General features: G+C 55.4%; 1 protein-coding gene across 9 annotated transcripts in view; it reads left to right on the forward strand.

Moving 5' to 3' along the window:
- Nucleotides 1-26,925, forward strand: part of MPRIP (myosin phosphatase Rho interacting protein) — an 82,950-nt gene that overhangs the window by 50,494 nt on the left and 5,531 nt on the right. For 5 of the 9 annotated variants that reach the window (XM_075436670.1, XM_075436673.1, XM_075436677.1 and 2 more), the window contains 16 exons: nt 1,631-1,772; nt 2,318-2,434; nt 5,396-5,452; nt 6,847-6,915; nt 7,142-7,231; nt 7,632-7,741; nt 8,689-8,727; nt 12,144-12,729; nt 13,515-13,631; nt 16,881-20,750; nt 23,462-23,609; nt 24,126-24,243; nt 24,979-25,138; nt 25,254-25,373; nt 25,860-26,003; nt 26,628-26,790. In XM_075436670.1, coding sequence (XP_075292785.1) covers nt 1,631-1,772; nt 2,318-2,434; nt 5,396-5,452; nt 6,847-6,915; nt 7,142-7,231; nt 7,632-7,741; nt 8,689-8,727; nt 12,144-12,729; nt 13,515-13,631; nt 16,881-20,750; nt 23,462-23,609; nt 24,126-24,243; nt 24,979-25,138; nt 25,254-25,373; nt 25,860-26,003; nt 26,628-26,790 — 6,050 coding nt within the window. The remainder of the gene's footprint in view (nt 1-1,630; nt 1,773-2,317; nt 2,435-5,395; nt 5,453-6,846; nt 6,916-7,141; nt 7,232-7,631; nt 7,742-8,688; nt 8,728-12,143; nt 12,730-13,514; nt 13,632-16,880; nt 20,751-23,461; nt 23,610-24,125; nt 24,244-24,978; nt 25,139-25,253; nt 25,374-25,859; nt 26,004-26,627; nt 26,791-26,925) is intronic. The other 4 variants (XM_075436678.1, XM_075436679.1, XM_075436676.1 and 1 more) reach the window with 3 other exon arrangements.

Here is a 26,925-nt window from a genome sequence, read left to right on the forward strand (position 1 = left end):
ATGTGAACGGACGTCTTGTGAGCGGAACATCCTAGGGGGTTTGGGAGCTCTGCACCAGCCCGGGATCTGCCTGCTCCCAGTCTGCAAACTGGGAGGTGGCGGTGGCTGAACAGATGTCCCATAAAAACATCACAGACGTTTGAATTTACAAAGCAAAGTCTTCCCCGCCAGTTTTGTCCCTTCCTCTTCGGTTGTGGGCTTCAGCGCCCAGTCCTGGCAGCCTGGCTCTGAGCAGCAGTGGGGGCCCCCAGCCCGCCGGGGGATGTGATGTGCTCTGACTGTTCTTCTCATTTATGGAATTTGGTTCAAATGTTGGTTGAAAACTGAACATCTCATGGTTTTTGAGCCCTTAACCTGCTGTTCCTTTTTGTGAGAAGTGTTAAGAATGTCGGTTTTATAACCTGTTTCCCCTCATGTGGTTTCCATTGTGATTTTCATGCACATCAGAGGTTCACACAGAGCAAGCAGCCTCGAGTTTAGATGCGGCACGTGTGGGTCCAAATTTTGTGTCAAAAACCCACCTGGACTGAGCTTTTTGGAGAGGTTCAAAACTGAGTTTTAAACCTCACAGCTTGGAGCTCAGCTGGTGTGCGTGCTGGTGGTGGGTTGTTGCTTCACATTCCCAGGTTGTGGTTAAAGACCCGAGGTTGATACTTGCCCGAACTCCTGGGCTTCAAACTTAGATACCAGCAGGTCCTTTGAAAATTCCAGTATTTCCTCTCCTGTGGGTCAGTGAGCAGCTTTTCATGCTGAAACAGCGCTGGCAAGTCCACCTGCAAAGGCCTGTTGTTTGCTCATTCTTAGGAGCATCCCATTTGGGTTTGGTCCAGGGTTGGCTCCTGCTCCATCCATGGACACGTGTGCCATGGAGCGATGGGCCACTGAGACGGTGTCCGAGAGCCCGGGTTGTGCTCCCTGCTGCCCATACTGGATTTGCAGACCAGTTTGAGAGGAGGGAAGAGCCCCAGGTTTTGCAGGGGATGCCCTGCTGTGCCTGCACAGGGTGCTCCTCATCTCCTCATGCCTCTCGGCACCCTGCAAGGCAGCCCCATTGTCCAGAGGCACCTACGGACACTCCTCACCCAGTGCAGTCCTGTGGACGTTACCCGTGCGGGGCTGGGTTTTGACAGGGTCTCTGTCGCAGTGAACACGCAGGGTGACCCGTAGGCACCCGTAACCTCCGCACCCCAGCTTGGTCTGACGTGTCTCTGCTCCGTGGCCTGGGGAGCCGTCGATAGCTGCGGTGCTAGAGACCAAAGACAACGCTTAAGCCAAAGCTGCTCAGTAATCCCTGCTTCTCAAAGGCTGTAAAATTCATAAGTAAAAAAGTCATTGCTGATTTTGCAAGGGTTTTCTAGATATTTAAGAAGATAGTATTTGTGGAGCTGAGTAGTGTGAGGTTTTTCCCCACTTTGGCTGCAGGTAAAACGGTGCACGTCAGATCGGGGCGTTTTGCCCTGGATTTGTGCACGCTGGAGCTTGCAGAGAAACAGGGACCAAAAGCCGGGTGTGCATGAACACTGGGTCGAGCCATTCTGCAGCCTTACATTGGTGGGATTGCACAGCTCAGCGCAGTCACTGTTCATGTGTTTAAACGGGCTCTGGTTTCCCCTTTCTCTCTGTTTTCCAGGCGATCCCAGGTAATTGAAAAATTTGAGGCGTTAGATATTGAGAACGCGGAGCACATGGAGACGAACGTGTCAGCCGGCACTGCCCTTTCCAGTGAGACGCGGCAGGGCAGGAGCGAGAAGAGGGTTTTCCCGCGGAAACGGGTAAGCTGCTGGGCCGAGGTCTGGTGGGGGGGTTTGGAGGGTGGCCCCTGGGATCCGGCAGACCGGGACAGAGGGTTTAGCTCTAGGGATTAGCTATAGGGTTTGTCCCTGGATGGAGCAGGGGATCTGGAGTCACAGGCAGGCTCGTGCGGGAGCCAGACCGCTGTGTGTGCTCAGCCTGTGCGGGTTTGCTGCTTGCTGCTCTGCTCCCTTGGCCCAGCTGCAGAGCAGTGGAGCTTCAGGCAGTCTTTTCTCCTTCCTCCAAAACAGAAGGAGGGAAACTTCAGATCTGGCGTGGCAGGACACATCAGGACGGGGCGAAGTGACAAAAGAAGCAGGCAGCCTTGAGAGTCCCAGATAAGCTTAGATATATTGGGAACAAATTAATGCACGAGAGGACAAAAAAAAATGTCTTGCCAGTGAAATGACACTTGTTCTGAGCCTGAGATGCCCCTGAAATAAGTGGATTTTTGTGCCATGGGCCAAGAGAGTGGGACGCGCTGTCCTAGTTCCTGCGCTGATCTGGGCTAACGCTGTTTACGCAGGACTTCACTTGCGAAGGTGCAGCTGTGGGCTCCGTCCTGGATGTGTCTGCATCTCCTCTGTCCCCCCATCGCCGGGCAAAGTCTCTGGACAGAAGGTCCACGGAGTCCTCTATGACGGTGAGCACCAGGGCCACGTCCTCTGCCTTGGGGGAGGACGTGAGAGGCCCTTGCCGGGCAGGTCCAGTGAACACGGGGCTGGCTGCTGCTCTCCCTGCAGCTAGCATGTAGGACATGGGATATGCTCGGGTTCAGAGCAGGTTTCAGTGACTTGGCTTCCCGCTTCACACTCGGCATGTCAAGGAGAGCAAACACATGGCCTGGTTTTCTAATGCCGCTTCCTTGGTGTTTGTGCAGTTGCAGGTGGGTGTGAGTGGGACGAAGGCTGTGAGGAAGGGCTGAACCTGCCCTCCTGAGCCTCCCTCCCTTGGCATGTTTCAAATGCTCACCAGACCTGGAGGCAAACAGTACAGAACAAACACGAAATGCTCTCCTCTCACTCACCGCCCTGCTGTAGGAACAAAATAAACACATCTGCTAATCTCTCAGAAGGATTACACCGCCACTGTAAATACGGGCTGCATTTTTCGTAGCTTGGACAGCTTCTGCTGAAGGACTTCTCAGAAATATGCAGTAGCTTAGTGTTTCTGTAGTAGCTTTTCATGTAGACTTGTACAGCCACAAAAGTGTTTTTTAAATTCTTGGTGGTAATAAAAAAGGTGCCAGAAGTGCACATTAAGTGGCCATGCACATCACTAATGAAGGCAAGAGAAGCATGCAGTCAGTGGGAAGGAAACCTTTTCCTTGCATGAACCACAGAACAGAACAGAATCCCAGCATGGCAGGGGTTGGCAGGGACCTCTGTGGGTCACCCAGCCCAACCCCCTGCCCAAGCAGGGTCACCCAGAGCAGGCTGCACAGCACTGCATCCAGGCGGGTCTGGAATATCTCCAGAGAAGGAGACTCCACAGCCTCCCTGGGCAGCCTGGGCCAGGGCTCCGTCACCCTCAGAGGGAAGAAGTTCTTCCTCGGGTTCAGCTGGAACTTCCTCTGCTTCAGTTTGTGCCCGTTGCCCCTTGTCCTGTCGCTGGGCACCACTGAACAGAGTCTGGCCCCGTCCTCCTGACCCCCACACTGCAGATATTTAGAAGCATTTCTAAGGTCCCCTCTCAGCCTTCTCTTCTTCAGGCTGAACAAGCCCAGCTCCCTCAGCCTCTCCTCGTAGGAGAGATGCTCCAGTCCCCTCATCCACTCCTGCTATAAAAGTAGCTACGTAAGAAAAACCTGCATGCCTGCTGGCTTATGACCGTGACTGCGAGACTCTACCCTGCCTGTCAGGCTCGCTGTGTCAGATTAGATGGGATATCCCTCGGGATAAAGCCGAGGGAGACTTCATCCCTTGTTAGGCTCGGTGGGTTACAGCAGAGCTGTGGTGTGCGCTGTGTGGGTGTCTCTTCCATCACGTGCTTCATCTGGTTTTGGTTTCGAATGTCTACACCCATCAGTGGCAGCTGGTCCCAAACCTTTTGCGCTTCGGCAGCTTTGCAGCTTTGGGCAAAACCTGCGCTCTCCTGCCTGCCCGAGCGCTCAGAGGGAAGCAGAGGGGTTTCCGTGGAGGAGCGGGACCTGCAGGAGAATCCTTCCCGCTCCGAGTGCTGCTGTAGTGTCTCGCCTGTAATGTGCAGATACTCTTTAGCAGCGTCTTTCCTCTCTGGGTGCTTCTGCAACTTCACTTAAATTTTAAGGAATTTAACCAGTGTAATAAAGTGGTATGAATGCTGCTAAGGAGGGGTTTGTCTGCTTTTGCGGAAGATTCTTGTGTCGTGCTGCTTCCCGGTTGATAAATAACAAGCCCATGCGCAACTGTAGCACTTGCAGCCCTTCTGTTTTCCTTTTCTGCAAAGTGTGTGACTGGGAGACGGTTGGTTTTGATCCAAAATGTAGACCCTTTGCTCAGCGCTCTCCCCTGGTACAAGAAAGGGCTTAAACAGGACCCGGGTCCTGGACGCACGATCCCACCTGCGCTGCAGCAGAGGAGGAGCAGGCGTGCAGTGGTATCGCTCTCTCAGGGTACATTAAGGCTGAGATTAGAATGCCCAGCTCCTCATGGCCTACTTCAGAGATGGATGTAGTCATTGCAAATGCAATTTTCTCTGTGGTTTGTTGGTGGCTTGTCGCTGCCTCGTCAGCAGGTCCTGGCGGGGCTCGGCAGGTTCGTTGCCTGCGGCCACATCACAGCCAGGGCTGCGCAGGCTGGCGTCTGCCCGCTCCCTCCTCCGCTTCTCTCGGGATTCGGGATGGGCAGGGTGGCATTTACTTTCCGCTGTGTTTTTGTGGAGCGGGGCTGGGTTGCCACCACCGTGGGAGCACTCAAATGTGGGATGTGCCGCCCCATAGCATTGGTTTATTGAACAGGCTTCCAGACCCCGGTTTTCCGTTGCTCCCCTTGCTCTAGCCCATTTCAGAGGCTCCAGCTGCGTTTCACACACTGCTGTCCTTTCCTCCTCCGCTCCGCAGCACGTGGAGGAGCTCGGCCTCCAGGGAGCAGAAGCGTTTCCACCACGTCCTTGCAGGGCTGGCGGGAGTTATCCCACGCTGTCTTGGTTGCTTTTCTCAGAGCTTCAACATCCCAGTGCCCCTGCTCTGGAGGAAAGAGCAGGTGTCGTTTGGGCGGTGCAGCGCTGGGATTTCCCTGTATTTCCAGCCTCAGGAGCTCAGTCTTGTTTTGAACCCTGCAGCCTTGCATCGGTAGCACATAGTTTGTCCTTCGTAACACATAATAGCGGGACAAAACTGCCTGCAGTCTTGCTAATCCCTTTCTTCTCCTGCCTCTGTAATGCCAGCGTAGCGGTAGGAAATTGCAAGAGAAGGGCTAGGAAGGGGACAGCCTGAATAAACTGTACAGCAGCTCTCTGTTCTTCCTGGGAGCGGACATTTAGCCTCCACACAGTAGAATGATCCAATTTAACTGTTTCTGGTCTCTTTTATCGCTGTGCTGTGTTTTGTCAAGCTGCTGCTGTTGTCTGCTGGGTGTGGGCGCTTCCAACCCTCCGCTCTGATCGCCTCTCTCCTCTCTTGCAGCCCGACCTGCTGAACTTCAAGAAGGGCTGGTTGACAAAGCAGTATGAGGACGGGCAGGTGAGTCTGGGAGAAGGTCTGCCCTTCGCATCAGCCTTCAGTGCCACGGTCGGTCCCGGTTTCTGGCAGCTGACAGCCACTCCAACGTGCCAGCTGTGCAGGGGCTGCTTTCAGCGCTGCCGAAGCCCCGATGTCCATGCAGGGTAGATCAGTATTGGGCCGTGCTCGAGATGGGAGAATCCAGACGTAGGCACTCGGGGCAGAGCAGCGACAGGGAATTTGCACGGCTCTGGAGCCGGGCAGCAGTGGCTGTGTGTGAGCCCTGTGCAAGCGGTGTTTGTCTTGGAGCGGGAGTAGCTGGTGCTCTGTCCTGGGGAAGTTTCAAAGCCCCACGGCTGGATATCGAGTCGTGTGTTTCTAGGGAGCCAGGGCAGCTTAGATAGCAGCGCTGGTTTCGTGTTCCCGTTCTCGTATTAGTCTCCTCTCCCTTGTGACCCAGCAACCTCTTTGGCGTCAGTAATGAGGCTCAGGAAAGGTCTCCTAAGCGCCGGGGAAATGGCAAAGCCAAGAAATAAAGAAGTGCCTCTGAGCTGGCGCTGAGTGAAGCAGCCCCTGCCGTGTTCCTCCTGTCCATTCCCGGAGGGATGCGGGATGTGTGGCTCTATCAGAGCCTTAGCGATGGGCATTGATGCCAGGGCAGTGTGGGTCCCTGGCTGGTTGCACACCATCCCTTGTCTGGATTTCCTTCCTTCCTGCTCAGCCTGGTGAGGGAGAATGAGGATGACTTGCCCACGGCTGCGAGTGCCGTGGGCTGGGCTCCGCTGCGGGTACCCACTGGTGTGTTGGGCCCTGGGGCTGAGGACCCATCTGCAGGCAGCCAGAGCAGGAGTCAGCTGCTGGAGCGAGTGCTTGATTAACTGAAAGCTGCCCTGGGGAAGCCTGTGCCTCTCTGGGAGCGTGTGGAAGGAGTATTTGTATAGAGCAAGGGCCAGGAATAGTCTCCAACTCAGTTTCTAGGTACTGCAGACAAACCATGAATGTTTTACTGCTTTTTTTAATTGTTTTTTTTTAATAAAAAGTCCCTCCAAGGCTTTAAGTGCGGCCACTAAAAGCATCGTCTTAGTGGAGCTAATGGAAAGGCTCCAACTGCCCCATGGCTCTGGCGATGTTTCACCATCACATGCAGGATTGGTGACGCTGAGGGTCCGGTGCTCTGCCGGTGCGGCAGCGCTGGGGAAATCGGGGTCCTGGCAGTGCAAACCATCACGGTGTCCCTTGCATTGCCGACTGTTTGGGTCTCCCCTTCCCCTCGGGAGGGTCTCTTTGTGAAGCCGGGTGTGGAGCTGGGAAGGGAGAGGCTGCGAGCTGCCTCCCTGCGGAGCATCGCTGCTGGGTGACCTGTGATGAGCTGCCCGGGCTTTGCTGGTAACTTCCCCATCTCGGTTGTTTCCTAGTGGAAGAAGCACTGGTTTGTGCTGACCGACCAGAGCCTGAGATACTACCGGGATTCGGTGGCGGAGGAGGTAGGAGTCTTCCCCAGTGGCATTCAACCCATTGCTCTGCACCCAGGGCAGCCACAGGTGCTCTTAAGCTGACCATGGGCAGGTTGTCTTCCCAGATGCCGGGGTCCTGGAGCACCGCTCTTCTGGGCTTTGCGCTTCCCGAGGACCTGCTGCGTGCCTCCCCGCGAGCCCACCGCGCTCTGGGGTTGCAAAGCACTACGGCTTATTTTACCTCTTCCCTCTCCAGGCAGCTGACCTGGATGGAGAAATCGATTTATCCACGTGCTACGATGTTACGGAGTACCCGGTTCAGCGAAACTACGGCTTCCAGATCCACGTAAGGAAAATGTGGGCAGGAGGAAGAGTCCGGCTGCGGGACGGCCGATGGGGCTGCTCATGCCGTGCTGCTGCCTGGGGATGCTCATCGGAGACAGGGAAAACATCTCCCCAGACACCTAAGAGAGGCCACCTGGCATCACCCCCTTGCTCCAGCGAGCTGTGGCCTTGGGTTTGAGAGCTGGTTTTTCGGTGCTCAAAAAATGGAGGGGGAAAGAGAAGATTTTGTCTCAGCGTTAGGGTCTCAGCTGCAGAAAAACTAGCCTGATGGCTGAGAAACGCTGATTCTCCCCGTGAGCGTGCTGGGTGATCGGGGCTGGGTGCAGGGTTGGGGCGGGGGGGGTGAGAAGGTGCTGGTGGGTGCAGTCAGCTGCTATGAGCTGGTCTTCCTCTCCCCGTAGACGAAGGAAGGAGAGTTCACCCTCTCCGCCATGACGTCGGGCATTCGCCGCAACTGGATCCAGACCATCATGAAGCACGTTCGCCCCACCACTGCTCCTGATGTAACAAGGTAAAGGGAGGAATTTAGAAGCCCCTGCAGTTGTCTGGTTTGCTGTGCAGGAGAAACTCGCCCCTCATCCCCTTTCTTTCCTCTTTTCTGAGCCTGTCCGTTCCTGGAAGTTGCGGCTCTTTCTCACATCCCTCTCTCTGGGCTTAATTTGGATACGCTTTGTGGGGATGCTGATATGCTGAGTTACTCTTAGGCCTGCAGATTTCAAAGAGGGTTGAAAATGTGGCTTTAATTTGTGCATAGGAATATGAAATACTGTTCCTATATCAAGGCTCCTCTGGATTCCCACCAGGTATTGTGAAACCACTTGGATTCAGTTGTGCTGGGTTCCCCCTTTCCTCTGGCTACTGTTCAGCACGAGCTGCCCAGCCCCTCCGCGGGTCACGGCAGCACGAGCCCAGGGTTCAATTTAGAAGCTGTTTGGCTCCGATATATTTTTAAACTCCAGGCAGCGAATCGTCTTCCCTCCTCTTTTGATCTTCCAGATAGCTGCCGCGGCTCCTTCCCCTTTCGCGTTAGTAGTGCTCGCGTCTCCTCCTGCCGTCAGTGCCAGAGGAAGGGACCCCCCCACTTCACAGAGTGCGATCTGTGAGCGCTTGCGGCTGGGGGTGAAGGGTGTTTGACCTCCTCACAGCTAACCGCGCCAGCCGCACTCGTACGGGCCACCTCTTACAGGCTTCGTGGACACGGCCGCACCGTTAACTGCGTCTCCTGTCCCTCCCTGCAGCGAGCAGGTTTTTTGCCAGGTTTGTCCCCACATTGACGGAATGGCTCTTCTCACCCGGGGCTGTTGACCTGGAGATGCTCCAGCCGCTCCTTCCCCATCCCGCTTGGCACTCGGCCACCGTTGCCCAGCCTTGCCCGAGCTCTGGTGGATCTCGCGGGGGTCTCGGGGAAGCCGCCTCTCTCCTCACTCCTGTGTATGTTTGATTTCCATGCAATCCCAGGAAAAACTTCTCTTTGAAACTATCCGTGCTGAAGCCCAGGTTGGAAAACTGTGTTCTCTCCTGTATTAACGTTTTGTGGTTTGTATATCTCGTGATTCACTGCATGCTCCTCCTTTTCTGCACCTCAGATGGGAAGTCCTGCAGTTTCCATTTATTTTTCTTGATTTTCTTTTTTTTTTTTCCCTTTTTTTTTTTTTTCCCCCCCTTTTTTTTTTTTTCTTGAAATAAAAGCCAGAGAGAAGGGAAGAAGCAGCCTGCTCTTGACACTTGATTTCCCCACACTGGTATCTTCCGATGTGACTAGATACGAAGATGAAGACCAAGGAAATTTGAGGGGACCTCTCTGCCTCTAAAGAGCCAGATACATTTATAGCCTAACAGGTTACTGTAGCACGGTGCTGCTGTGCTCACTGCCTCTGCGTCTGCTCTGAGCCCGTGCAAAGAGGTTTGTCTTGGCTTACCCCAGTGAGAGGGTCCAAGCACAGGTACCAGTTGGGCAGTAGCTTGTTAGGCTGCATAAACAGACCGGGAATCTCAGACTTGAGCTGGGGTAAAAGGAATTACAGGTGCACTTGTGTTTTCCACCAAGCTGGTTTCGGATGGGGTAGAGCCTGGCACGGGTTAGTCACGTTGTGGAGAAGTTGTGTGGGGCTGTGCTCACCCGGTGCCTGCTCGCAAGCCCTTTGCCGTGGCATGTGGGTGCACGGGGTGTCCCAGCCCGTCCCGCCTGGCTTCGGGCACGTCGTTAACATCTGCGGCTTGTGGACGGGGCTGCTGGAAAGCCGGAGGACAGACTGCCAAAGGCTCGTCATGGAGAGGTGGCAAACGTCTGCACGGCGCGGCCGGAGTGTGAGAGGGACGTTAGTCTGGATGCTCGGCTGTGCCGGAGGGCGGTGGTGTTCGGCCGGTCCTGGGGGCCAGTCCCGCTCTGCATGCTCTCGTTAACCCTCTGCCATGTCTCCCCTGAGCCAAACACACGTTTTCCTGGTTATTCATGTCCTAATTACTGTTTGTATTGCTGCGTGTGTCAGCACCTGGGGAGGGGAGGCAGGTTCTGCACTGCTCCCTGCCCTCAGCAGTGCCCTGCAAACTGCAGAGGCACTAATTACGCTCTGCTAACGATGACCATGCAGATATAAAATACCCACAAGAAAGAAAGTGGCCGCTTCAGCGTTGGGTCCTTCTTCAGCTCCCAGCCTTGGTGAGGCTGAGTTCCCCAGTGCCCCCCCCCAGTTCCCTGCAGCCCTCATGTGCTGCTTGTCCACTGTCACAGCGTGCTCGGCTCACAGCTTGCACTGCTCCCACAGCCACCTGTATTAAAACCAAAAAACTTTGTGTTTTGACCTATAAATACCATTGTGCAGCAAAGACCCCCCCTCCTGTGTGATCTGAATTAATTTGTCTGGGATGGGAGAGAGGTGTAATGCTTGAGCAGAATTAATAGCCGTGGGGCACCTGCGGGAGATGAAATGAGGAACTTCGGGTCAGTCTTCTGAGTCTCTTAACTCGGTTCCCCGCGGCCGTCGCTCCGCTCCCTGACACACATCCCGTGCCCTTCGGAAAGCAGCCGAGGAGAAATGAGCTCGCGAGAGATGTCACCTCTAGAAATGCCGAGCTTCTTCCACGTGGTATTCAGAGCAGCAGAATTTCTGTCTCCTAACAACGTCCAAGGAGACCCAGGGCCCCTTTTTTCCTAGCGCTCTGCTCCGTCTTAAGACTCCATCTCATCCCCGCTTTACTTATTTAAAATGCAGCTGTAGTCACTGCCTGGCTCCAGACTGCGCGCACGGCTTTGGAGTCACGCAGTATCTTCTGATGGGTGAGGAGCAAGGAGGTTCCGTCGTGATGCCTTTTGGGTTGATGTCATTAGCTGGAGGTGACAGAGCTGAAGATGGGATTATCTCTGAGCTGGTTTTAGCCTGTAACTGCTCGAGTTTCTTGAAACCCCAGCTCTACTGAGGCTGTGGTTTGGTCGTGGGTGAAAGTGCATCGGAAGATACTAGCTCCGGACCCATGCAGCGTCATCTCTTCCGCTCCGTTCTTTGTTTTGGGCACATGGCACATACAGGAGGTCGCTGGCTGCGGGCGCTGGGCTGTGTTACCGAGGCGGGAGGAGAAGCTGTGGCTGCTGCTCCCTCCCAGTCATGGTGGCCTCGGAGCTTGCGGTCCTGGGGGTCAGAGCCCAGTGAGCAGCGGTTTGCCTGCAGCGAAGGGCCCGGGGAGCTGCTTTCCAGCTCTTCCCACTGTGCCCTGCTAGAAAGCTTGTCGAGGCTGTGCTGGAGGCTGGAGCCCGGGGGATGCTATGGTTGTACTGGGAGGGGGGAGAGCCAGGAGCTGCCCTGAGCTGCAGGGCAGTGCCTTGGAAGGCACCTCGGGGGCTCCTTATAGCAAGGAGGGTTCAGCAGGTGCCTGCCGATCCCTCAGGACAGACTTCCTCTGCAAACTTAGCATACTGCTATTTTCTTTTTTAATTTTGATGCATGTTCCAAGGCTGGCATGTCTACATCTAATAAGCTAATACTGCATTATGGATTATCCATAGGTTGGAAACAGTATTGCCCTCCCCTGTTAACTTTCCCTGCTTGACGAGTATGTCTCCCCTCTCAACCCACCACTCTCTAACTCAGCACTAAAAATCATCCCTTGCTTGAGAAATCAGCATTTTCAGTGACTTCCACGGTGTGTTGAATAACTCTTGCTCTCCTTGCTGCACCAACAACTGCACGTACGGCGTGCAGCCCCGTGCCGGGGTGGCTGCCCGCGCTGCCCGCAAGGCTGGTTGCCCCGGGGGAGATCTGCGCCTTCAGTGCAGATAGTGGCACGGAGAAGTTTTCGACCCATTAATACCCCGACTTTTGCCAAGCTCAAGGAAAACCTTCCCCCTGTTACCCAAGACCTCTGGGAGCTGCTCTGTGCTTCTCCGCCCCACAGCTCCGAAGCCAGACTGACTTTGGTGGGACTGGTGGCATCCTCCCCGCAAGCACGTGACGATGGCCGCGTCGACCGGCGCGTGTGCATGGAGCCCCGCAGCCGGGGAGGCAGGCGGGGAGCCAGCTGCGGGCGCCGGAGGAGCTTCCGAAGCCTCTTCCCCGCCTGGCAGGATGGCTCAGGGTCGCTGCCTCGGCCACTGGCTGCTGCTGGGTCGCGGTGGCCGGCCCCGGGGTGGCTGCTGAGGAGGAGCGAGATCGGGATCGGCTGCTCTCCGGGGACCGGGGGGTGCCCGCGAGCAGCCGCTTGCACCAAGGCTTTGCACACCAGCAACCCTGGGGAAGGGCAGCGGCGGCTCCTGCGCCCGAGAGGCAGTGGGGGACGGAGGGGCAGGGGGGCACCCACATGGCATTGGCTTGGGCTTCCAGCAGCCCCTTTCCACCCGGCTCTTCGAAGCATGCCTGGGAGCGCCTGGCCGTCTCGAGCACCCACTGACACTTTTCTTCACCCTCTCTCTGTCCTCGCAGCTCCCTGCCGGAAGAGAAAAGCAAAACAAGCTCTTCCTTCGAGACTAGTCCAAAGCCGAGCGAGAAGCCAGATGTGGAGCAAGCTGAGCTGGACCCGGAGCAGAAGCGGAGCCGAGCCCGGGAGCGCCGGCGAGAAGGACGATCCAAGACCTTTGACTGGGCCGAGTTTCGCCCCATCCAGCAAGCCCTGGCGCAGGAGCGCGCAAACGCTGCAGACTCCTCTAAGAGCGGCTCTGCCGCCTTCCCCGGGGACGCCGGGGCCACTGATGCTGACCCGGGAGAGCTGGAGCGGGAGCGGGCCCGGCGGCGGGAGGAGCGGCGCAAGCGCTTTGAGATGATCGATGCCGTGGACGGGGCAGGATCGGAAGAGGTGCTAAGGATGGAGGTGGACCGGATCCTGCCCATCTCGACGGACATCAAACCGCAGAACGTCCACGTCGAGATCGAGCAGCGCTGGCACCAGGTGGAGACCACGCCGCTGCGGGAGGAGAAGCAGATCCCCATCACGCCCCTGCACCTCGCCCACGCCGAGGACCGGGACGAGGGGCTGACGAAGCAGCACTTGACCACGCTGCTGGAGAAGGAGGTAAGGTGGGGTGCAGGCCACTGCAGGAACTGTAGGAAGCTGAGCAAGGTTTAAAAAAGCTGCGTTTGTTTCTACTTTGTGACAGCGACGAGTGGGGATGCTGTAGGATCCCCTGGGAGCTGGCAGGGCACAGATCTGTGTCCGTTCCCATCTGGCTCTGCTGGCAGCCTGCCTCTGGTGAGATGGGTACAGTCCACGTGTGTTAAGCAGATTCTAAATTCAAGCCCATGCTTCTGTGTGCCTCTGCAGCTGTAGATTAGTGTCTGCAGTTATGTCTACCAGGCTATAAGCTGGCTTGGGTTATAGCACACAGCACAAAGGTTCCCTGTTTGCGGAGCCCGCATCAGGCCATCTTACGATTTTAGGAACAGAGAGGGGGAGGCTCAGCTCGCTTGGAAGAGGTCCACGCCTGGGATAACAAAGGTTTTTGTTGGTTGGGCTGAAGGTGTATTAGCAGGAATGGAAAGGGTGCAGGCGTGGAGTAAGCAGGAGTATCGCTGATCTGAACCGGGCTGGGATTTGCCTGGGTCCTGCCTGGCACGAGCTGGTGCCATTCGTCCTTAGCTTTGCGGTGAGCTTTACGAATTAAACTACCGCGTAGCTTAGTTCTTTCAGGGGGAGGGATCTTGCCTGGCAAAATGAAATCCAGATCCCAGAGCAGAGCAAAGCAGTGGTGCCATCAAAAGCCCCGTTCATTCTGCTCTGCGTCCCCTCCGAGCCGCCGACTCCTGATGTCCGACCCCCTGCCCACTCCCTGGACGCTGTCTCTGTTCGTGTCCCTCCAGCTGGAGCAGAAGCAGAAGGAGGCCCTGGAGCTCCTGGAGCAGAACCGGCACCTGCAGGACCAGCTGAAAGTGGCACTGGGCCGGGAGCAGAGTGCCCGGGAGGGCTACGTGTTGCAGGTAGGAGAGCGGGGAGGAGAGAGAAGCCTGTCTTCCTCTGCGCCCGAAGGGGACCCTGGGTGGGCTTCAGTCCCGGGTGTTCGTGGGGGCACCCTGGTCGATGTGGAGATCTGCACCGCTCTGCAAGAGGTTTGACCTTCTTGGAAATTTTGCTCGTTCTGTAGTCGTACCAGGATCATCTGCTTAACAAAACCACTGAGCTGGGATGCGGTCGACAGAAGATAGCATTACCTACTGGCGTTCCCGAGGGAAAACAGCCATGGGAGACAGATGGGACCTCAGCAAAGTCCACCTCGGATCCATCCTGTGCTGTGTTTGCCTATGCAGCAGCTCTTCCCCCTTGCTGTGCCCCGGGTTGTCCCCTCGGGCAGTGAGGTCCACCTAAGGCTTGCGAAGCCTCTCGTAGCCCAGCGTTGCTCCTGGCCGGGGAGTTTGTGTGGCGGTTACGTGGGCAAACACAGCACCTGCCGGCGTACCCCCCCGGCCCGTTCCCCGCAGCCAGAGAGGGATTTGCACCGGCACGACCTGTTGTCACCTTGGGTGGTTTCTTCTGTTACCAGATGCCTTTCTTGCAAAGCCTAGAAGTGTGTTTTGGAGGTTCTGGCAGAAGAGATGGGAAAGTCTCTTGGGAAGCCTTTCCTCCCCTCCTCCAAACGCAGCGGACTTTTTCCAGCCCTTGCTCTGGGAGCATCTGTGCCTGGAGGAGCTGTGGTGCCTGCAGGGCAGCTTCTGGCTGCTCTCCTGGGTCCGTAGTCCTGTTTTGTGCAGAGTCAGCGTTTTGACCTGCTCAAATCTACTTGGCCAAACTGGCTCTGGATTGAAGTCACCACACGCTGTACTCCCAGGGCAGCAAACCCGGTGTCGACGCTGAGCCTTGTGTCCTTATTTCTCACGGGAGAAATTTCCCCCGAAGAAGGCACCAACTAAAGCACAGGAAGTTCTGTCTGAATATGAGGAAGAATTTCTTCACTCTGAGGGTGACAGAGCACTGGAACAGGCTGCCCAGGGAGGTTGTGGAATCTCCTTCTCTGGAGATATTCAAGACCCGCCTGGACAAGGTCCTCTACACCCTGCTGTAGGTGACCCTGCTTCGGCAGGAGGGTTGGACTAGATGACCCACAGAGGTCCCTTCCAACCCCTACCATTCTGTGATTCTGTGAAGTTGCATGGGCAGTGGAGCCGGCCCAGGTCGGGGGGCATCTTGCCTTCCTTGCCGGAGATCTCCTTGGAGGAGATATTAATGCATTTATTTCTGGAGTCCCCGAGCTGACAGTGCTGGCTTGGAGGAGCTCCATTTTCACTTGGCAGTGTTGGAAAACTAACCAACTCCCACTTCCCTGGGGCAAAGGTATCTGACCTTGCTTTGCCTGGAGCCTGGAAAAATCAGGGAATGAGGCTAAAAGCTGGATGCTGAATCCGCCGTCAGATTGGCCGTGTTGAGGTTGGCAGCAGTGCCTCGATACGAGGAGGGGGGGCAAGAGGGGAAGTCTGCAGAAGGGCTGAGCAGATCGTCGCTGCAGTAAGAAGTGACCCAAGCTTGGACCTAAAGTTTGAAAGGGTTTTTGGAAGGACTGGGGGCTTTTTCTTGCTCCAATCTAGTTGTTCTGAGCATTTCCCTTACATTTCCCCGGGAGCAGAGGGATTAAAGTGCCGAGGCAGAAGGGAGGAACCCCACCAAACCCTGCTAGGGTGAAGGGAGTGAAAGCGCTGAGGCGGGGGTCTGCGGCCCCAGACTGCGGGCAAACATCACAGCCCTTTTTTTTTGGACGGACCATCTGAATTTCGCGTGCCCCTCACTTCCATCATGCCTAATTTTGGAGAGGTTCCGACGTTGTCTGTGGGGCGGGAGGATGGAGGAGCCTGACTGCTGCCAGCCTGTCCCTCCCGAGCTGTCCGGGGGGCACCGACCCCTCCTTGGCAGCACGAACAGCCCCATCCAGACCCCCAGGCGTTGCCCTGACATCAAAGACGCTGCGCGTTTCGTGAGGCAGCTGCTGAGATGCCCACCCCGATGCATGTGCCATGCACCAACGCCTCTCCGGCCTCGCGTAACCCCTCTCTCGCTCTGAGCTTCCTCGGGATGGGGCACCCCAACTTTGAACCCTACTGGGGGGAACGGCGGGGGCTCCTGCTCCTCGCAAACGGGCCGGAGCCGTCCCCGGCTCTGGTCACGGCGGGCGGGAGGGGTCACGTACTAACCTGTCCCGGGCAGATGTTCTTGCATGTTTTTGGTGTAAAGCATGAAATTTAACTTAACGTAACTGAGTGTCACATCTGTGGGCTTTCCTTATCAGCAACCAGAGTACAGCAAGGCAGGCCAAATTCCTAGGCTTCACGCTGTGCTTCTCTCGCCTCTTCCTGTCTGTGTATTTTTTTTAAAGATACATAATTTCTGTCGCCTTTTGCATGACTCTCTCTGTGAGTTTTCTCTCTGCATGCTACATTGCTTTGGTTTGAATCTCACACAGGTTGGTTTCTTTTATTTTACATTCTCATCACACCTTTTCCCTCCCTTCACTTGTCGGGCTTTTTATTTTGTCCTTTGTTTTCTTTATTTTGCAGGTTAGAGAAATTAGACCCTCCCTAGTCTTAAACTGTAGCGTAACAACATCTCTTTAATGCGATGAGCAGCCACTAAGTCCTGTCTGGCAGTCGCAGAAATGACATCGCCACGCCGGCTGTCCTGCCTCCCTGCGTCTGGGTGGGATGTGATGTCATTTGCTGTCACCTCGCTTTCTGTCGTTGCTTTTGGTCGGTAGGACTGCGTTACCTGAACTGTGCACTTTTTGTTTCACGACAAAGCAGACAAACGTGCTAAAAAAAGCAAGTCCTTTCTTCTCGACCTGTTCCCATCCCCTCCTCCTCCTCACCCTTCCCGTTTTTCTCTCGTCTGTCCGTCTCTGTTTTACTGCTGGTGTTCCTTTTTCATCGTTTTTTGGTTCTATTTGATTTTGGTTTTTTTTTTTCCTTTTAGCCTGTTACTGTACAGCTGTTTTGATGTTGTGGTCCGTGTTTTCTGTTACTGGAAAGCAGCTGTTGCTCATTCAAAAAAAAAAAAAACAACCAAAAAAAGTTAGTTAAAACAAACAAAAAAAATTGTGCCAGGAATAAATCATCCCAATTGGAGCATGTGGGTGGCAGCCAAAGCGCTGCGAGGAGCTTTTCCGTGGCCTATCTGGCCAGAGGTGTGACACTCAGAAGGGAGAGCCAAGAGTGTTACTAATCTAGTATTTAATCAATTTTTTTAAGACCGAGGTGGCCACCTCGCCATCAGGTGCCTGGCAGAGGCTCCACAAAGTCAACCAAGACCTCCAAAGCGAGCTGGAAGCCCAGTGCCAGCGCCAAGAGCTGATCAATCAGCAGATTCAGTCACTGAAGCGCAGCTACGCCGAGGCCAAGGACGTGATCCGGCACCACGAAGCCGAGATTCAGAGCCTGCAGGCGAGGCTCAGTAACGCAGCAGCCGAGCTCTCCATCAAAGAACAGACCCTGACCAAGCTCAGGAGTGACCTGAGGAGCGAAAAGGAGAAAGCCAAAGAGCAGCTGGAGGAGTGGCAGCACGGCGAGGCCGCGCTCAGCTCCCAGCTGAAGGCCAGCGAGCAGAAGCTGAAGAGCGCGGAGGCTCTGCTCCTGGAGAAGACCCAGGAGCTGCGGGACCTGGAGATGCAGCAGGCTTTGCAGAGGGACCATCAGAAGGAGGTGCAGCGGCTCCAAGACAGGATCGCTGACCTGAGCAGGCAGCTGAACACTAGCGAGCAAGCGCGGATCCTCATGGAGGAGAAGCTGCAGAAGAATTACGAGGCTTTGCTGGAGAGCTGCGAGAGGGAAAAGCAGGTTTTAATACGGAGTCTGAAGGAGGTGGAGGATAAGGCCAATGAGTATGAGAACCAGCTGCAAAATAACGAGCAGCAAATGGAGATTCTGCAGAAGGAGAAGCTGAGCGCGAAGTTCGAAGGCAGCGAGCTTGTCCACCAGCTGGAGGAGCAGCTGGTGATGAAGGAGACCAGCATCCAGAAACTCGCAGAGCACATCAAGGAGCTCGAAAGAGAGAGAGATCAGATCAAATGTCGGTTCCACGAGCTCATGAATCAGGTTGCTGAGTCAGATAATGAAGTTGCAAAGCTGCAAGCAAAGTTGAAAATGGAAGAGACCAACTACCACAACCTGGAGCAGTCGTTCGAGGAGGTGTCGGATCAGTTCCAGGGTGTGCAGAAGGTGCTGAAAGAAAAAGAAGAAGAGCTGAGACACGTTAAGGAAATGCACTTGAGAATTTTGGAGAAGAAAGATCAAGATCTCAGTGAGGCTTTGGTTAAAATGGTTGCTTTAGATAGCAGTTTAGAGGAGACGAAAGTAAAGCTAAAGGCCAAAGAGGAGGCTTTAAAGAAATTAGCTAGTGTAGGCACAGGTCCGTGTGCTGAGGAGGCGGAAGACCTTGGCCCCAGTCTTGAGGCTGATGAAAGTCATCCATCCCAACTGGGGCAGCCTCTGCAAACTCAGGATGTCCTCCCAGCTCTGACTTACGCACTGAAGGAGGAGGAGGAGGATGAGGTTCTTGAGACCAGCCAGAGGCAGGCAGAGGAATTCGGCTCCCCGTCCAAAGCTGTAGAGCTCCAGGACCAAGAGTTAGTTCAGAAAGCCTTAGCAAAGCCTGATGTAGGAATCATGGGGGCCAAGAGGCAAAGAATCCGTTTTTCAAGCATCCAGTGCCAAAAATACATCCATCCAGATGGATCAGAGAAAAACTGGACAAGCAGTACCTCTTCAGATACTAGTCAAGACAGATCACTGTCTGAAGAAAGCATGTCATCAGAGCCAGCTCTTGGTTACCCGTCATCAGGGACAAGCGACTCTGAGACCTATCTTTCAATCATCCATTCCCTGGAAACCAAGCTTTATATTACAGAGGAGAAACTCAAAGATGTGACAATGAAGCTTGAAAGCCAGCACGGCCATAATCAGGAGACGCTTATTGCCCTCCACCATCAGTGGGCCAGCACAGAGTCTCAGCTGCGGGAACAACTTCAGACCAGCTTATCCCAAGTCAGTGCTTTGATCTCACAGCTGGAGAGTGAGAGGCAGGAAAAGTTCAAGCTCATAGAAAATCACGTTAGTGAGCTGGGAGGTTTCCAAATGAAAAATGATCAAGCGCTGACTTGCTTGGAGAAGTGCAGGGAGCAGCTAAGATCTTTGCCCAAATCAGACAAGGAAAAAGAGGGTGATTTGTTCCTTGTTACTCTGTCCAGCATGGAGACGACCTTATCAAACGCAATCCAAGCCTTGAGAGGGGCCTCAGTCCTGTCGGAGTATCAGCAGAGCGAGAGCCTTATCGCGGAAAGCCCCGCTCCAGAAGGAGGTTTGCTGGGAGAAGAGGAGCACGTCTCCAAGGAGCAGCGAGCGGAAACGTTTGACGCCGGCCAGCTGAGATGGCTTTCTGAGAGAGTGGCATTAGAGGCCTCCCTCATCAACCAAATAGCGGAGTCTTTGAAAAACGCAAGCTCTGAGATATCTCAGCTTCTGAGAGAGATCCAGGGAACAGCTGACGTGGTTTTGTTGGAGCCAGCAAATGTTTCTCATACAGCAGTCGACTTGGCCGGCGTCCTATCTAAGAAGCTGCTGCTGGAGGGGGAGTTCTGGAGCCAGGTGGAGGAGCTGAGAGTGCACTTGAGCACCAGGGAAGGAGAAGCCGAGGGCAAAACAGAAACAACAGGTCTGGGCTTTTCTCCGTGTTTTCTCAGTGCTGTAGCAGATGCTACATTGATCAAGGCAGAACTTGGATTTGTTGCACAGAAAATGAGAGAATCTTTCCATCAGAGATTAAAAACAATCGAAGAAGACCTCCACAATACCAAAACAGCTCTCCAGCAGCATAAATGTATGTTGGAGGTGATTGTCAAAGTGTACAGGACTCCTGATTTTGACAGAGTTATGCACCAGATTTCTGAAGCACTTGAAATTCAGGAAGATGCTTCAGAGAGAACCCAAATCTCCTGGGATGGGAGCTGTCTCCAGATGAAGCCGTGTCAGGAATTAGCCAAGGCGGAGGAGATTGGCAGCCTGCCGGACTGCAGTAGTGAAGCTCTTGTTTCCATTCAGGAAGATCTTGCCCAACAACTAAAGGACAAATCAAATGTTCTGAAGGAAATATCTGTTGCCTTACTCTCTCTGCCTCCTGAAGAGGCAATGAGAGACTGTCAGAAGCTCCTGAAGATCTCTCAGAGTCTTTCGTATCGTTCATGCATGGGAGACCTGGAACGGTATTCCTCTTTGTTAGTCCAAGATGCAATTGTTCAGGCTCAGGTTTGCTATGCTGCTTGCAAAATCCGACTGGAGTACGAGAGAGAGCTGAAGTCCTACAAGGAGTCCTTGCAGAGCATGGACGCGCTCTGCCAAGAGCGCGTGAAGACGGTCTCTCTCCTTCGGGATGAGTACGAAGACTTGCTTAGAAAGCAGCAGGGTGAGTACGGCGAGGTGATCGCCATGCTTGAACGGGAGAACGCTGATCTCAAAGCAAAGGTGTCCCAGCTTGACAGTCAGCGAAGGCTGTTGGAGGAAGAAGAGCATAAGCACAGCAAGAGCTTGAGCGAATTGCAGGGACGGTATGAGGAGGAGATTCGAAACGTGATAGAGCAACTGAACAGGACAGAGGATGCTCTGAAGGCCGAGAGGACAGAGGGCCTCAGCCAGCTGGATGCCATCGTCCGTGACAAGCAGAACATGGAGCGGTATCACCTGGAGCAGATGCAAATGCTGGAGGACAAGTTCCAAGCCAAGATCAAGGAGCTGCAGGTCATCCACGGCGAGGAGCTGCAGGCGTTGCAGGAGCACTACAGCCAGAACCTGCAGCGCTTGCAGGAGACCCTGGATGAGTACCAGAGGCAGCACCCGGAGACGTCCCCTGCGGCAGGCCCAGGTGGTGGGGACGCCTGGATGGCTGGTGGGACAGGTGGCACCGGGCAGGGCCCTGGCAGCGACCTGGACTCCATGCACGGCCTGAGGGAGCGCATCCAGGAGCTGGAGGCGCAGATGAACGTCATGAGGGATGAGCTGGAGAACAAGCATCTGGAGGGGAACGCTTCCACCTTGAGGGAAAAATACCAGAAAGACTTTGAAAACTTAAAGGTCTTGATACATTTAATGCTTTACACTTTACGTTGCTGAGTGCGCAGGAGGGCGCGTTTGGTCCTGGGGTTCACTTGCTGAACCAAGGGGTGTCCCCCAAAAGAGCCAGCACACCAAGCAAGCCCCACAGTGTTAGAAGGGCCTCTGTGAAGCACGGCGTTTCCCTTTTCTCCATGCTGGGGTATTCTAAATGCATTGCTGAGGGCTTGCTCTCGGTGAGAGAGCTGGTGGTTGGAGGTGGTCTCTGATCTTTAAGGTCCCTTCCAACCTTTGCCATTCTATGTAGAGGGAGGGAGGGTTTTGAAGTAGCTTGATGACTTCACGTTGTCCTTCAGTTGGGAGACCGTAATGTTTCTCCTTGTACCTGAGGAGTACGTTTTGTTCGTGACTTCTCTTTAAAAGCATTCCTCAACTCTGTCTTTCCTAGTCTGATCAAATCTCCAGTCTGTCTCCGCTGCCCTCAGAAATGTCAGATGAAACGGAAACTTAACGCTCTCAAAATGCCTGTTCCTGGGGAAAGCAGCTGCAAGCAGATGCCAAATTCTGCAGCAAAGCAAAGCTCTTCTGCACGAGGCTGCAGGGAGAACCACCCTGGTGTTGCACACCAGCAGTTCTTCAGCAACAAACAGTGCACAGTGACGGGAAACCCAGGCTGGGCGCAGAAAAACGCGGTGGCAATGAAGTGCCCATGTTCAGATTGCTCCACCAGGCAGGGCTGGCTGTAAAACCAGCCTGGGACGGTACAGCGTCTGAAAAAACCTCTTGGGTTTGGTGTTTTGCTTCTGGTTGGAGAGCGTTGCAGTTAGGAAGTGGGTGTAGGGCAGCAGAGGACGCCCGGCAGCGCGCAGAGAGGCTTCCAGGGTGAACGGGCAGCCCGAAGGGCAGCGATGCCGGCTGCGTGCCGAGGCCGTGCTGGTGAGGCCCTCATGGAGCGTTGGCAAAAACGTGAGCGAGCTGGCTTCCAGCCGCAAGATCTTGAGCGTAGCTTTGGGCTGGGGGTAAAGCCCAGCTCAGCTCTGGCCAAAAGCTGGTTTTAGCCCGGGGAGAGCAGTGGTTCTGCTGCGTCCTGTCAGGGTCAATTGGGTGTCCTGGGGAGGGAGAGCTGCTGGGGAGATGGGAGGGAAGCGGAGGTGTTCCCTGAACGCCATCTCCTCCATCTTAACCCTGAAGAAGGACAAACCCTGCTTGAACGCCCGGCTCAGGTCAGCGGGACACACAGGTAACGCCATGTCCTGCCTGCTGGCACCGAGGAGGGGCACCGGTACCGGGGGATGTTCTTGCTTTGGAAGAAGCAAGAAAGACCAGAACCAAAATAGAGGCTGAAAAATAATAGCAAGCACTGAACCTGAACCTCCTGCCTCTGTTTTCGGCTGTGCCCTGCCAGACTTGCAGCTTGCCCGGTGGGAAGGCAAGCGGTGTCTTCTGGGCAGAGCGGCGCGGCCTCTCCCTGCAGCTCTGTAGGAAGCAGAGGGACAGACAGCAAAACAGAGACCTCCCTTGGTTAGAAAGCTAACCAGGCGATGGGAAACCGGTCCGGTTTACAGGCTAAAATGTGCTCAGTTCTGCTCTGCTGAGGCTGATGGAGGATCTGTGAGAGGCTGGTCTGTACGTGTTCGAATGTCCTGGGTTTGCAGCAGTGCATTTACAGTACGTTAAATACTGGGTCTCCAGCCAGAGCTACGGAGCAGCGTTCGCCATTTTCCTCCAGCGTTAGAGGTGCAGTGAGGAATCCTGCGATGCGGCTTCCTGCCTCTGTAATCGGCCAAGTCCAGGCAGGTTCTGGCACTGAGTTATGAGTTTCAAAAAAAAAAGGGCTGAGAAAATGAAGGATGCCTCAGGATTCAAACTTAAAGGGGAGGAATAAGAGCACCAGAGCTGAAAATTGGGAGTGGCACAGATATGGAGCGTTAGACGACGAAGCGATGCTGAAGAGTGTGTGTTAGAGCAGGTCAGCGGGTGTTTGACTGTCGTGAGCAGCTTTGTCAGTGGGGGAGGGAATTTGTCCCCCTTAGATCTCCCGTGGAGTCCCAACGGCTCCCTCGGTGACAGTTCTCGCTGCCCGCAGAAAACACGAGTGTGGATCAAGAAGAAACGCGCTGAGGTCAGGAAATAAAGCCAGCCTGTAACATCAAGAGGGAGAGAAGCCCGGTGCAGTGCTTGGCATCGGGGTTGCCCCCGGGCATCTGACGGGGCTGGTGCTGGGCATCCCCGGTGCCGTTCCCAGCTCGTGGCTCCTGCCTGCCCGTGGCTTGGCCTCCCAGTAATCAATTAGCAAGTAATTGCCCGTGCAGCATTTGGAGCAGTACTCGGTTGGGAATTAAGGTCCTGTTGCTGCCATGAGTCATTTGTTTTCCACCCCAGAGGCGGCCGTATAAAATCAGGCACTGCAAAAGAGAGCAGAAGGGGCACAGTGGGCGCTTTTTTTGTTATTGTTTTTAACACATCTTTGCATTCCCCAATCATATCTGACCCCAGACCTACCCCATCCTTCCCTTTCACCAGAGCTGTCAGGGGTCGAGCTGGCAGGACAAGCTCCGACCTTGCGAGGTCCATCTTCAGCTGGCTCCTCTGTGGCTGGGAAGGGAGAAGATCCCCGTGATGGGACTTGGGTGCTGACCCACCCACTGGTGTGCAGCTCCAGGCAGGCTCACCACTGCTGTGATGCTGGCCCTGGGCTCCTGGGCCAACCCCTTCCCTCACCCCTTTTGCAGGCAACATGTGAAAGGGGCTTTGCAGCCATGGAGGAGACACACCAGAAGAAGATCGAGGACCTGCAGCGGCAGCACCAGCGGGAGCTGGAGAAGCTGCGGGAGGAGAAAGACCGCCTGCTGGCAGAAGAAACGGCTGCCACCATTTCAGGTACGGGGACACGCCAGAAGGTTCCCTGCGGTGGGGTAGCTCCGTGTTGATGGGGACATGGGGATGGCTTTGCTCCAGTCCTGGTCCTTCTCCAGGCTTGGTATCCCTCTCCTTGGCTGTAACATGGTCTGATCCATTTTCTGTTCCATCTCAGAAAGGCCTTAGTCATTCCTGTGGTTAATTTATTGCTGATTTCACGCTGAATTCATTCTTCAGTGCCCCAGGGAGTTTTAAAGCGCTGGAGCCCAGGGTCTCTGCCTTAGAAGTCCCCCAGTCCAGGAAGAAACATGTGAATTGGACAATCGTTTGGACTTTATGAAATAAAGAGTGGGATTTGCAGAAGCTCCTGTGCTGCTTTGCAGCCAGGGGCACAGACTGAAGGGGCCACAAAGCAGTGGGAGGTTCACTGGGATGACTCGGGTTTTGTTCCTTTGAAAAACAAACAAAGCAAAATTCAAAAAAAATCTGCCCTTGGGTGGAGCGGTGCTGGGTGCTACGCTGTGCTGTCCCCCGCAGCCATCGAAGCCATGAAGAACGCGCACCGGGAGGAGCTGGAGCGGGAGCTGGAGAAGTCCCAACGCTCGCAGATCAGCAGCGTTAATGCCGACATCGAGGCCCTCCGAAGGCAATACCTGTAAGACCATCGTCATCCTCAGCCTGTCGCTGTGTCCTACAGGGAGACCACGCCTGTGGGAGACCCCTTTCACCCCTTTGATTTGGGCAGAGTTAGGGGCAGACCTGTCATCTCAGGGACCTCTTCCCTTGGTCCCGACCCAGCTGTGCCCATCGAAGGCTCCTGGTTGCCTGTAATGTTTCGGGCTCCAGGTCAATGTCCCCAGACTACCCAAATTCAGCTGCGTTACGGTCACCAGGAGTAGCAGATGTACAGACATGATGCTGCTTGACACGCAGCTGAGGCGAGAGGTTGCTCAGCCGGATCTAACCAGGCGAGGAGAAGGCACTGAGCTTCTCGTGGCAAGGCTGTCCTCACGTGGGAGCTGAGCAAAACAGCCACGTGGCTTTCTTAACCTTGATGCATCTATGCAAGATGTGTAGGTGTGCAAATACACCCAGTCCCGAGTGCCAGGGCGAACCTGATAGATCTCAGCTCAGTTTTTGGAGGCTTGAGGAAGTCCTGACATTCAGCCTCCTGGAGAAAGACCTCCCGTCCCCTTTGGTGCCCGAGCACTGCTCTGCCAGGAGAGGGAAGGGCTGGCTCGCTCTGGGCTGGAGGCTTCTCCGAAAGGGATGATCCAAGTCCTCCTCCACAGCGCTTGGATCCCTGTCGGGTTGTCCCGGGGTGCTGGAGGAAGGGTGGGCGCGGGTGGGTGTGAGCGGGGAGAGCACTGCCTGGCGTGTGTCCCACCAGGGAGGAGCTGCAGTCGGTGCAGCGGGAGCTGGAGGTGCTTTCGGAGCAGTATTCGCAGAAGTGTTTGGAGAACGCCCACCTGGCGCAGGCGCTGGAGGCTGAGAGGCAGGCCCTCCGGCAGTGCCAGCGGGAGAACCAGGAGCTCAACGCCCACAACCAGGTGAGGGTCCCCGCCGTGCCCCGGGGCAGGGGGCTGACGGACGCACCGCCCGACGGTGGGCTCCGCGCCGCAGCCGCGCTCCCCCGTCCCACAGCGGCTCTCCTCCTCTTCCCAGGAGCTGAATAACCGCCTGGCTGCGGAGATCACGCGATTGCGGACCCTGCTGACCGGGGAGGGCGGGGGAGAGGCTGCTGGGTCGCCTCTCACGCAGGGCAAGGACGCCTACGAGCTGGAGGTGAGCTCTGCCGCGCCGAAGGGGCACGAGTGCCCGGGGACCCCCGGGAGCGTGCCACGGCCATCCATCCCTCCCTCCACGCGTCGGGTCTGCGTGGCTGGTCAGCACTGCGTGTCGTGGCATGCGGTGGGGCCAGGAGGTTTTGCAGCCCTCATCTTCCTGTCTCGCCATGTCGAGCCGAACACCCGCTCTTCCTTTGCCATCCCCTGCTTGTCCCCAGGGGTGCAGTCTCTGCAAAGCAGTGGGGTCTAACAGAAACCGAGGGGTGTGCAGGGAGCACATCAGCGGTGCAAGCTCAGGCCAGGTCCCACGAGGTGCCGGAGTCATTTGCTGGCATGAACCAGAAGACAGCTTTGCGGTGCTGGCGCGGAGCCGGCGCAGGGCTGAGCCTCCAACCCTGACTCGGTTGTCACAGGGCGCAGTGGGCACCTCGGGGCCATGCTGCATCTCCTCGAGTGTGAACACGTGCTGCTTTTGCTCCCACAGGTCCTGCTGCGGGTCAAAGAATCAGAAATCCAGTACCTGAAGCAGGAGATCAGCTCCCTCAAAGACGAGCTGCAGACGGCACTGAGGGTAATGCCCAGGGACATTTCTGCAAATCCTCTGCCGGGCTGTGCTCTGCTCCTCGGGGTGTGTGGTGTGCTTAGATTTCAGCTCACTTATCCCCACATTTCAAACAACGTTTAATTTTTCCCCTGAATGGAACTGAATACCCATTTTGGTGTCATCAGTAAAGCACCCCATGACTGTATCAGCTCAGGACTTACCCCTTCTGCCGTCTTGTGGGAGAACATCCCCTCCGGTGTTCTTCCCTGCTTCCTGCCACATCAGATCAGATTTGAAATGACAAAAGTAATCAGTGTTAGAGGTCTGCCCAGCCTCCCAGCATCAGATCTGGTTTGCTCCGGACGGCCTCTTTGCCAAGACCATTTCTGGGAATTCTGCTTGAATTCCCTGTCTTTGCTAAAATTAAAACCCACAGACAAGTAATCCTGTAACGAAGGGGCTGCGTGCACGGGCAGGGCTGTACGCTCGCCGCCGGGCTCCCAGCTTTCTGCCTGTCTCAATTGCTGTGTCGCTGCGAGACGGAGCTTCGAAAGCGTGTGTGAAACGCGTGCGTTGTCCCGGCTGAGCGTTTCTCCCCGCCGCCGGCTCTTCGCCAGCGTTTGCCAAGCTGCCCTTCAGCGCGTTCGCAGCCCCCTCGGCTCCAGCTCTGTGCCTGACTCCCTTGCGTTCTTCTTGTTCCTTTGCCAGGATAAGAAATATGCCAGCGACAAGTACAAGGACATCTACACGGAGCTGAGCATCGTGAAGGCCAAGGCAGACTGTGATATCAGCAGGTTGAAAGAGCAGCTGAAAGCAGCCACAGAAGCTCAGGGAGAGAAGTCCCCTGTGAACACCACTGTATCGGGATATGGTCAGTCCTCCTCCAGCGGTTCTAAGCGACCGTGGGTTCTCCCGAGCTAACGCGTGCATCCTAGCGTACAATCCCTGGTGCAGAAACCAGTCTGGAGTGGTGCTTTTTTGCCGTTTTGTGCTGCTTCCCAGCTCT

This window comes from Opisthocomus hoazin, chromosome 15 (genome assembly GCF_030867145.1).
Source record: "Opisthocomus hoazin isolate bOpiHoa1 chromosome 15, bOpiHoa1.hap1, whole genome shotgun sequence".
NCBI classification, from domain to species: domain Eukaryota; kingdom Metazoa; phylum Chordata; class Aves; order Opisthocomiformes; family Opisthocomidae; genus Opisthocomus; species Opisthocomus hoazin.